We start from the raw sequence: 11,917 nt of genomic DNA, 5'->3' as shown, positions 1-11,917 counted from the left end.
TTTCTCTCTCCTAAGCTCCAAGGGCCCTTCTCCTGCCTCTGTAACTTGTTTCCTGAGCCCACGCAGCCCAGCTGGCTCACTTCTACTACCTCTGTAACTTTCTAAATAATCATTCTCTTACAATTTGAAAAGAAATTACCAGGTTGTATTAAAGTGCTGTAGGTTAAAATGTGGGAGCATGTCCTCTAAGTGCTAGGTTTCCACATGCGGTGTATAAAATTAATGAGGCAGTATTTTACTAATCTCTTTCTTGTGGGTTTTTACTGTGAACAAAAGATCCACCAATTTTTTGAACCAATATATGTGAGAGGCTGAACCCTTAAAATGAAGCACCATGTAAATTCAGCCCTGAAACTACCCTGTTTGTCTACATTGTAATACCAACTTAGCATGTATAATCTTGTTTAATTTTGGCCCTATCAATTCTGAAATTTGAAATTCTGTTTCATTCTTTCCTAAAGTTCCCATTGGCCCCCTTCTCCAGTTCATTATCTTCACGGGTAATCCCCCCGGATTCCGGAGCTGCTGTGGTAAGCACCATTTCAGAGGCAGCCATACTTAAGGTTTCTTATCTTGAGCTGCAACACTAAGTTAAGACAGTATGTAATTCATTCTGACATTTACAATCCTGAGTGTGAGACTGTGAGAATGTTCCAGTTGTTAGATGTTACAAGCATGGACCTACCGCTTTGTCTATCCATTGCTAGGCAGCGTGCTGCCTGGGAGCGGGAGTCGGTGATCCTTCATCTCTCCTGAAAATCAGACAGCCTTTCCCGGTTCGACTCAGTACTTTATCTCTGGATATATATATATATATTGATTGATTTCAAAGAGGAAGATAGAGGGATAGAGAGATAGAAACATCAATGATGAGAGAGAATCATTGATCGGCTGCCTCCTGCACACCTCCTACTGGAGATGTGTCCGCAACCAAGGTACATGCCCTTGAGCAGAATCGAACGTGGGACCTTTCAGTCCGCAGGCTGTTACTCTATCCCAGCCATGGGCAAACTACGGCCCGCGGGCCGGATCCGGCCCGTTTGAAATGAATAAAACTAAAAAAAAAAAAAGACCGTACCCTTTTATGTAATGATGTTTACTTTGAATTTATATTAGTTCACACAAACACTCCATCCATGCTTTTGTTCCGGCCCTCCGGTCCAGTTTAAGAACCCATTGTGGCCCTCGAGTCAAAAAGTTTGCCCACCCCTGCTCTATCCACTGAGCCAAACCGGTTAGGGCTCTGGATTTCTTAACAGTCACAGAGCACTGTGCTCACAATATGGGGCGATCTAGTCATTTGCATATCATCTCCGTGTTCATTTCAATAGTTCTTCGATGTAGACCTCCTCTAATGCCTGTCTCGGGGATTTCTGAGGCTGCTTCTGACTGACCTACGTGGTGTCCCAGGATTCTTAATAAGATCCTGATGACAGCTGACCATTTCCCTGGAACATCTATCAACTCCACAAACATCGAGTGGCCACTAGACAAAAACCCTCACCCTCCCAGAGCCTGCATTCAAGTGAGGAAATAGACAATAACAGGCTTTAAAAAAAGAATATCCATCCAGTATGTCAGTGAGAGATATGCACCAAGGAAAAAAATAAATCAGGAAAGAGACATGTAATGTCAGGCAGTAAGGGAGGGGGGCGTGAAATTTTAGGCAGGGTGGACGGGGAAGGCCTTGAGAAGACTGAGGCAAGGCCTGAAGGAAGGAGTCGCCAAAGGCACGGGCACCGGCACGCAGGGGAAGGATGTTCCTGGCAGGCAACAGAGCAAGGGCAGAGGCCCGGAGGGGAAGGGAAGGAGGAGGCCAGAGCGGCTGGGATGAGTGAATGAGGAACAAAGCAGAAGGAGATGAGGTCACAAAAGTAACAGGAAGGGAGGCAGGGCCTCACGCAGGGCCTCGTCGGTCCTGTTTTGAAAAGGCTTTGGGTGAAAGAGGTGAAGGGATTAAGCACAAATTGGTACAGAATAGTCACAGGGATGTAAGAACGGCAGAGGAAATAATATCTGAGTATATTATTGATCACAATACAGTGAGGAGGCCAATACAATATTCAGGTGGAGGCTGGTGGCTGGCCCCTGGCTGAAACCACCCCAGACACCCTCCACAAGCCACCTTCAGACCCGGCCCCCACCAGTCAGCACTCCCCGACTCGCTTGGTGATAGTCTTTGAAGAGCCTTATCCTGGTGTTCCTGCCCCACCGGTGCAGATTCTAGACCAGAAACAAAAATACTCAGAGAGCCCATCGCACTTGTTAAGCATTTACTTTGTGCCAATCAGTGAGCTAACATATTTCCACACACATCCCATTTGATCATCAGTGTGCAATGAGTGCGATGGTTTCCCTGTGTTATAGGGAAATTGCAGTTTAGAAGTTAAGCAACTTGCCCAAGGTCACTCAGCTAGTGGAAGTTAAAAGATGTGTCAAAACCAAGTATCCTTCTAAACCTATGCGCTTCGCCACCCTGTGTCACTATACCAGCCGGTGAAGTTTTTGTTTGTTTGTTTGTTTTAATACATTTTTAATACATTTTTTTATTGATTTCAGACAGGAAGGGAGAGGGAGAGAGATAGAAACATCATTGATTGGCTGCTTCCTGCAGGTCCTCTACTGGGGATCGAGCCTGCAACCTGGGCATGTGCCCTTGACCGGAATCGAACCTAGGACTCTTCAGTCCGCAGGCCAACGCTCTATCCACTGAGCCAAACCAGCTAGGGCAACCAGCCAGTGAAGTTTTGCATGAAGCCCTTGTTCCCTGGAAAAAACAGAAGCAGCCTCAGCTCCCTTCCCGGTCAACTCCTCTCTTAGCAGAGGAACGTCGGTGTTGTGGAAAGAAGAAAACTTGGGCCTTGTTTGAGTCTCAGGGGCCCAAGGATCAGGACTTCAGAGAATGGCTTAATCTCCTGGAACCCGTTTCATTAGAAAGATGAAACTGAAGAGTAATACCTAACACACACGGGACTGTTGCAGGGCGGACCCCAGAAGAACAAGAGGCGGGGGAGCAGCAAGGGCTCGTCAGTGGCCAGGTGCTGTGCCCACATCGGTTTCCATGTACTTTAACCACCACCTGCCCATGTTCCCCATTACATTTGGAAGGCAAAGTTTAAACAGAGAAAGGAACACAGAAAAAGACGTTAGGAGAAGGGCAGAAATCAGTGAGGTGTCGGCATCATCCTCACCTGCAGGCTCTCGGGCCAGACCTTCCTGTTAGAACTGCATTCTAACAGGAGCCCCAAGTGACAATATTGAAGTGTGAATATTACACATGGAATCTCAGAAGCTGGTCTATCCCATCATTGCCTAACGCAAACTGTATGAGCCAGATATTGTAGAAATAATGAATAATGATGAATAATGAATAAAGAAAAATCAAATACTAATGAGGCTTAATACTCCAGGCCTAAATTAATGTCTGTATACCAAACAAACAAACAAACAAAAATGACAAACCTTGATATTAATCAATTCAAAACTGTATACCGTTAAAACAATTTTTTAGTATCAAGGCCAACTTTGCAAAGGAGGAAAAAGACTATCTGCTCTACCCACCTCCAGGGTTAAATCCGACAGTGTATGGGAAAGCACCTAAACTGTAAAAAACTATGTATATGAATAAGACAGTTCTCTTTGAAATAAAGTCACCTTCAGATCATATTATCAGCATCATGAAATTGAGGGGGCAATCTTCATGAAAAGTGCAAATAACAAGATGAGGGGTGGGGGAGAGAGACACACCCAGCTTGCATGGCTCAGTGGTTGAGTGTCGACCTATGAAACAAGAGGTCACTGTTCAATTTCTGGTCAGGGCACATGCCTTGGTTGTGGGCTTGATCCCCATTCCCAGTCAGGGCACATGCCTCAGTTGTGGGCTTGATCCCCAGTGTGGGGCATGCAGGAGGTGGCCAATCAATGATTCTCTCTCATCACTAGTATTTCTATTTCTCTCTCCCTTCCTCTCTGAAATCAATAAAAATATATTTTAAGAGAGAGAGAGCCGAAACCAGTTTGGCTTAGTGGATAGAGCGTTGGCCTGCGGACTGAAGGGTCCCAGGTTCGATTCCGGTCAAGGGCATGTACTTGGGTTGCGGACACCTCCCCAGTGGGAGATGTGCAGGAGGCAGCTGATCGATGTTTCTCTCTCATCGATGTTTCTAGCTCTCTATCTCTCTCCCTTCCTCTCTGTAAAAAAATCAATAAAATATATTTAAAAAAAAAAGAGAGAGAGAGAGAGAATTTAGCCTTGTTGGATTAGTTTAAAAAAAAAAGAGAGAGAGAGAGAGAGAGAGAGAATTTAGCCTTGTTGGATTGGAGGTAAGAGCACCAGCAGATAGCCCATAACTCCTAATAAAGAAATACAGAGGGGAGAAAAAGAATCCTGTCATGGGAAACAGTGGATTTTACATCAAGAAAACAGCAGACACACCTCTCGATGAGCTCCACTCACAAGGGCTCGAGCTCGCGCGTCACACTCACCCAGCAGGGCAGCCACGATGCCCACCAGCCCTGTCCCAGCACCCAGCTCCACAGCAGAGCGGCCCCTGAGCTCCACGGCTCCCATCTCCAGGTACGTGGAGAGGACGACGGCCTGCGTCAAAACACAGGGGGGTTATGATGAAGTCAGCAAGTGCTGGAGTTTCAGGTAGGCTCTGCGCTGGCAGGGGACATCGCCCCCCTCGCCCACGGCAAGGGTCAACTCCCAGGCGATCCGCGCACATGGGAAACTCAGGTGCTGCTGGGAGGTGACCCCTCGAGCAAGCACAGCACAGCGTCCCGCAGAGCGGCTGCCCAGGCCCTGAAGGGGACAGTAGCGGTCCACGACACTGCGCACACGAGACAGGGTCCTGCTGAATCTGGGAAGATTCATTCTTATGCGTCACTGCCTACACTCAAGGCTTCCAAGACTCTCTGGCATGAACGGTCTCTGGGATTCTGCTTAAGGGAACGTCCAGTTTCTAAACCAAGCTCAAGTTGGCAAGGCCACAACATCTCCCAGAAGGAAAAGCAGAGCAGCACCCAGGCTCCCGGAGCTGCGTGCCTCCCCTCTGGTCATCACCCGGCAGGAGCCCTCGCCATGCATTACTGGGCATCAAAAGGTGAGTTTTAGCCACACTTTGGATACTTGGCCTGTGAGTTAGCATTTGCATACAATTCTACAGAAGCACTGAACACTGTTAACATGGTTTTAAAATCGTTTGTTTTCATGGCCACTTACTATTGGCCTAGTGAGCACTTAGGAGGCTCACCCATTCCTCACTACTGTCTATTTTTACTACTTGGTCTAGGAATACTTCTCATGTAGTTACCTTAGACTAGGTTCCTTAAAGTATTACTCGGTTAGAACATATTGATTTTTATTTCTAAATGTGCCTCTCACTTCCTTAATACAATGCAAAATCTGTAAAATTGTATCGACATCACGCAGTTATCCAACATCAAATGAGCTGCCACCGAGTCCCAGGTGTGGTGCTAGATGCTGGGGGCAAGTCGCTGTCACATGCAGCTGAGGACAGTGCTCGGAGAGGAAGAAGTAAAAAGGCAATTATAGTATAATTTGGGGACCATTACAACCACCCAGAACTTAAAGAAAACACATGGCCCTGGCCACTTTGGCTCAGTGGAGGAGAGCATCGGCCTGAGGACTGAAGGGTCCCGGGTTCCATTCTGGTCAGGGGCACATGCCTGGGTTGCGGGCTCGATCCCCAGTAGGGGGTGTGCAGGAGGCAGCTGATCAGTGATTCTCATTATTGATGTTTCTATCTCTCCCTCTCCCTTCCTCTCTGAAATCAATAAAAAAATATTTAAAAAACACACACATGATCTTCACTTTGGGCTTTGTCATTTTACAATATCCTTTGTGCAGTATTTTAACTTAACGTTCCTTTACTCGCCCTTAAAATGCCATCTATTTTGGGGAAGATGATCAGGAAAGTGATTCTAGTGGGTAGAAGTATTTTTGGAGCGAATGGGGTCATGAAAATATTTAAAAATTGAGCATGGTGATGGTTGCACCACTCTGAATTTACTTTAAAAAACCAGGTCATTATACACTGTAGGTGACATGTACAGTATATGAGTTATATCTCAACAAAGCTGTTCTTTCATTTCTTCTTAAGTAAAGACCAGTCTTATAATCAATTGCAGATGTTTTCAGAGACTCCCCCAAGATTTTCTTACTGCGTCCCAAACCATGACTGCGACTCCCAGTTGCCTCCAGTCCTGGCGGATCTGGATGGTGTGGTTGGCGAAGGAGAAGGTGGCGAGAGGCTTGTGGAATTTCTGCAACCCCATTTCCGCGGACTCCTCATAGGGCACCAGGGCCATTTCCGCTGTGCAGGCTCTGCTTCCTTTCACCTGTTGGGCAAAAGAATCCTGCATGCTCTGGCCAGAAGTGCATTCTCTCTTAGGTGGCCCGAATGCTTTTTTTAAGGTCGTTTTATGGATTCAAAAGAATAAACAGAGATGTGGAAAGCTTTTGTCGAATTCCTTTTACATGGTTCTTCTTCCAGTCTGGTGGGACGTGAGATGTGGCTCTGAATTCATCCCAAAGGATGTCTTTGGGCAAAAGCACCCAGAACCGCACAACTCCTGCAGGATGCCCTACACACTTCGCTGTCAGGACTCAGGGGGGCTAGAGTGAGCGAGGCGGCATCGGACCCGGGGGAAGGTAGCGCTTTCTACACTGTCCCGGCCCGCGTGGACTGCAGCTGCACCCGCCGAGGTGGGCAGGGTGTTTCTGCCGTTTTGTTTTGGTCTGGCCTCCACCCCTCCAGGCGGTGCGCTCATGGTGACAGCCACGGACCCGTGCCTGCACTGAGACCGCGAACGGCTCCATGGTCCTACTTTTTGGTGGACGGTGCACGCACTCCCACCTCCGGAGACTGGCAGTGAGACCCTGGCGGCTTCCCAGTCGCTCGCGGGGAGAGCGCGGCCCTAGGTCCTGAACAGACTCGGGCACCCGCGGCTAGAAGGCCTCCCCGGGGTCCCCAAACCTGCCGCCGCCCGCCCCTCTACAGCGCCTACAGGCGCGCACTTCCTTCCCGCGGGCCCCGGAGCTCCGGAGATCGGGGTGGAGATGGGAGGTGGCGGAGGGGTCCACAGGGCCTTGGGGGACCTCCGGCAGAGTGGGATGCCCACCCACCCCGGGGTGCCTGGAGCTGCCTGGAAAAGGGCCAAGGGTGCGCCAGGCTGCCCCCGGCTGCCTGAGCCTCAGAACTCGTAGCCACTGCGGCTTTGTCTTGAAGGATGTCCGGAAGGTGGTCCAGAAGAAATCTGCCCTAATTAGCATATTATCATTTTATTAGTATAGATTATTGAAGCCATTTAATTTATTGCAATTTCACAAAATTTCAGAATGGAGAGCTTTTGGGGATCTTCAGTATCATGGAGTTCAGATGTTTCTTAAACTTTTCTCTCAGCAAAGTATTTTCTCAAACAAAATCAGAAACAAAAGTTTCATACACAGTATTGATAAAAAATTGAAGTGAGGTTGGGGTGCCAGAACCATTCCTTCTGTTACCTCCTCTCATCTTTTATACCTCCTCCTACTCTACTGCAGCCTTCAAATGAACTGAATGAAGCTTTTAAAACTTTGAAAAATCTCTTTTGAAAATCACTCATCCAGTTCATTATTTGACTCAATAAATATTAAGATGTCTCTGTGCTAGACAGAAGTAAATAAGATGGATAGAATTGCAGCCCTCATGGAGCTCACAGTCAAATAGCAAGAGGATTTACATGTGTAAAAAAACTGTTTTACCCTCTTTCTGGTGTGATGATCATAGCATATTGTGGGAGGTTAATGATCAGGAATGATTTCTTGACATAAGGCCCCCAGAGTGGCCCTGGCTGCGCTCGCGTGCTGGCTCCACGCTTCCGCGCGTGTCCTCTTGTGTATCTGGGTGCTGGCTCGTCTTAGTTGTCCAGGTGGCCGTGGGCAGGTATAGGAGAAGGTTCGCTCCGAAGGGTCGTGGTCACCCACTCGTGCACGCGGCACCGAGGGAGGTCAAGGCGCAGACGCGTAGCCGGCCCTGGGCGCCCGGCCTGGGCTGTAGAACGGGGGGCGGGGAGGCGGCGCCACAGGGACGCGGCCCGACCCTGCCCCGGCAGAGGCTGCAGACCCGAGGCGGCAGTGAGCACCCCAGGGCGTGGCCACACGGGGGGGAGCAGGTTCCACCTTTCCTTTTCTGCTTTGATCCTGACCCCCGGTTCCCTCACTCCACCCGCCGCCGCTCTCCCGGAGTCTCACCCGCGCTGAACGTTAGTGAATGAATGCGAGTGCTTTTCACCCCGGTGCTCAGCTCCGGGGAGGTCTCCTGCCGTGTGCGGTGTGCGGTGCGCGGTGGGACCCAGCGAGGGTATTTTGAAGTTTTCCGGGTGATTCCGGTGCCGCCGCGGGGCCGACGCACCCCCTCTCCCATCCCGCAGGGGGCGCGCCAGACCTCTCCGGTTTCCTTAACCGCCCAGCAGGAGGCTGGGCCTGGGGGCGCAAAGGTGGCTTGAAGTGAACTTTGAAGGTCTTTATTTATTTAGTTATTTTGCTTTGCTGAGTCTATTTTTATTTATTTTTAATTTTTATGGGATATCTTTTTGAGAGCTGCTTTAAGTTCACAGAAAAACTGGAGAGACGGTGCAGAGATTTCCCATACACCCCCTACCCCCACACGTGCATAGCCTCCCATGATCAACATCCCCACCAGAGAGGTACATTTGTTACAATTGGTGGACCCAACATACACATTAACACGCAAAGACCGGTTGGCATTAGGGTTCATGCGTGGTGGTGTACATTTTATGAGTTTGGACAACTGTGTAATGACATATGCCCACCATTATGTTATCATGCACAGTAGTTTCACTGCCCTAAAATCCTCTGTGCTCTGCCTATTCAGCTCTCCCTCCTCCATAACTCCTGGCAACCACTGATCTTTTTACTCTCTTCATAGTTTTGCCTTTTCCAGAATGTCGTATAGTTGTAATCATATAATACATTGCCTTTTCCAATTGGCCTCGTGAATGTAGTAGTATGCATTTAAGGTTCTTCTATGTCTTTTCATTGCTTAGTAGCTCATTTCTTTTTAGTGCTGAATAACATTTCATTGTGTGGATGTACCACGGTTTATCCACTTACCAAATAAAGAGCATATTGGTTGCTTTTAAGTTTCGGCAATTGTGAATAAAGCTGCTATAAACATCCATGCACAGGTGTTTGTGTGCACATAAGTTTTTTTACTCCTTTGGGTAGCTACCAAGGAGCATGATTGCTGGATCGTATCGTAAGAGTATTTTTAGTTTTCTAAGAGACTGCCAAACTGTTTCCCAAAGTGCTCATACCGTTTTGCATTCCCACCAGCAATGAATGAGAGTTCCTGCTGCTCCTCAGCCTCACCAGCATTTGGTGGTGTCAGTGTTGGGGATTTTAGCCACCTTAATAGGCCTGTAGTGGTATTTCATTGCTGTTTCTGTTTTGTTTTTTAATATATTTTTATTGATTTCAGAGAGGAAGGGAGAGGGAAAGAGAGATAGAAACATCAATGATGAGAGAGAATCATTGATTGGCTGCCTCCTGCACTCCCCCTACTGGGGATCCGGACCGCAACCCAGGCATGTGCCCTTAATCGGAACCAAACCCCGGACCCTTCAGTCCACAGGCCGATGCTCCATCCACTGAGCCAAACCGGCTGGGGCTACTTTGCAATTCCTTAATGACATATGATATAGAGCATTTTTTCCCAGTATTTGATATGTAATTGACATCTAACATTGTATTAGTTTAAGGTATACAACATAGTGATTTGAAATATGCATATGTTGCAAAATTATTACCATAATAAGTTTAGTTAACATCTGTCACTCACACAGTTACAATTTTTTCCTTGAGCTGAGAACTTTTAAAATCTACTCATAGCAAGTTTCAATACAGTATTGTTAACTAGAGTCACCATTCTATACATTACATCCCCAGAACTTATAACTGGAAGTTTGTGCCTATACTCATTCTTGCCAACCTCCACCTCTGGCAACCACTAATCTGTTCTCTATTTCTGTTTTATCTTTTGGTTTTGGGGTGTGTTTTTTTTTTAGATTCCACATATTAGTGGGATCACACACTATTTGTCATTCTCTGTCTAACTTACTTCATTTAACATAATGCCTTCGAGATCATCCATGTTGTCACAAATGGCGGATCTCCTTTTTTATGGCTGAATGTCTGTGTGGTGAGTATGTGCGTGTGTGTGTGTGTGTGTGTGTGTGTGTCACACACACCACATTTTCATCCATTCATCTGTTGATGGAGCTTAGATTGTTTCCGTATCTTGGCTATTGTAAATAATACTGCAATGAACATAGGGGTGCAGATATCTCTTTGAGAGAGTGATTTTATTTCCTTCAGATATATACCTAGAAGTGGGATTGCTGGTCTTATGGTAATTCTATTATTAATATTTTTTAATCCTCATCTGAGGATATGTTTTTATTGATTTTAGAGAGAGAGAGGAAGGGCGAGAAAGAAGAAGAAAGAGAGAAACATTGATCAGTTGCCTCTCTTACCTACCTTGACTGGGGATCAAACCCAAAATCTAGGTATGTGCCCTGACCGAAAATCAAACCTGCAACCTTTGGCGTACAGGATTATGCTCCAACCAACTGAGCCACCTGGGAGCCATGCTGGGGCACAATTAAAAAATTAATTATTTTTAATTTTTTGAGGTATCTCCGTACTGGTTTCCATAGTAGTTGTACCAATTTACATTTCCACCAATAATGCACAAAGATTCCCTTTTCTCCACACCCTCTGTCACCAACACTGTGATCACTTGTCTTTTTTATAATAACCACTCTAACAGTATGAGGTGACAGCTCATTGTGATTTTGGTTTGCATCTCTCTGGTGATGAGTGATGTTGATCACCTTTTCAGGTACCTTTTTCATGTATCTGTTAAGCACCATTTCATGTACCAAATGGTTTGGACCGTTTTAAAATCTGATTGTTTTCATATTATTGAATTGTAAGAGTTCTTTGTAAATATTGGATAACAGGCCTTTATCAGGTGTGTATTTTGCAGATAGTTCCGCCCAGTGTGGCTTCCCTTCTGTCTGTTCTCTCACTAATACCACCTTGATTACTGTAGCTTCATAGGAAGACTGAGGTCAGGTAGTATCAGTCCTCCAACTTTATTCTTCTCATTTAATGTTACCATTTTTTTTCTTTGTTGATCTTCTTTCTCTTTCCTTTTTCTCTCCTAGTATTGTCTTTCTCTTACCTCCTCTACCTCTCTGTGCTGCTTATCCCTCTCAACTTTTTTTTTTTTTTTACCTCTCTTTTTCTTATTTTTCCCTCATTTTGTCCGTTTCCTTTGGGGAGCCATCCTGGGGCACAAGAATAAAGTATGTGCTTTGGAGCCAGAGAAACTGCACATTTTAATATTGCCTCTGACACTTTAATTGGGATGACTTTGGGTAATTACTAAACCTTCCTAGATCCCAGGTCCCTCACCCACCAAGCCTGGCACAGGGATTCTGGCCTCCCTCCTCCATCCTTCTCCTCATCTCCATTGCTTCTACTGAGATCATCCATAGGACTTTATAAGACAAAACCTTCCCAGCCTCTCCAGCATTCTACAAACATAGCACATTTGTCTCATTATATTTACTTGCAGTTTATCTGGAAAGTTATTTACATTTTTCTCAACCATAATAGGCAAGAATGTCCTGAGTCCTACAAATGTTCTAACTGCCTGTACCAATTGGCTCCGGAAGCAGCAAAAAGAATGTTTAGAAGCATATGCAGCTTGTATAGCAGTGTAGACATTGAGTGGAGCTCTGTTTTTATCAAGATAAACCAAGAATAGCCAGTGGTTCCCTGTGAATACTTGAAAATAAAATTTTAATCCTCAAAAAAAGTTGG

The 11,917-nt window shown here is 46.3% G+C and overlaps 1 protein-coding gene across 4 annotated transcripts in view; it reads right to left on the bottom strand.

Annotated features, from left to right (window-relative positions):
* Nucleotides 1-6,955, bottom strand: part of METTL21A (methyltransferase like 21A) — a 40,865-nt gene extending 33,910 nt beyond the window's left edge. For 3 of the 4 annotated variants that reach the window (XM_014546086.1, XM_014546088.1, XM_014546087.1), the window contains exons 1-2: nucleotides 6,187-6,955; nucleotides 4,486-4,597 (exon numbers count right to left, since the gene is read on the bottom strand). In XM_014546086.1, the coding sequence (XP_014401572.1) occupies nucleotides 4,486-4,597; nucleotides 6,187-6,387 (313 nt within the window). In that variant the 5' untranslated portion in view covers nucleotides 6,388-6,955. The remainder of the gene's footprint in view (nucleotides 1-4,485; nucleotides 4,598-6,186) is intronic. The other variant, XM_005874220.2, reaches the window with a different exon arrangement.
* Between the last annotated feature and the right edge of the window lie 4,962 nt (nucleotides 6,956-11,917).

The sequence above is a fragment of the Myotis brandtii genome, unplaced genomic scaffold (genome assembly GCF_000412655.1).
Source record: "Myotis brandtii unplaced genomic scaffold, ASM41265v1 scaffold43, whole genome shotgun sequence".
NCBI classification, from domain to species: domain Eukaryota; kingdom Metazoa; phylum Chordata; class Mammalia; order Chiroptera; family Vespertilionidae; genus Myotis; species Myotis brandtii.
The sequence above is the reverse complement of the archived record's forward strand: the minus strand, read 5'-3'. Positions and strand labels throughout refer to the sequence as shown.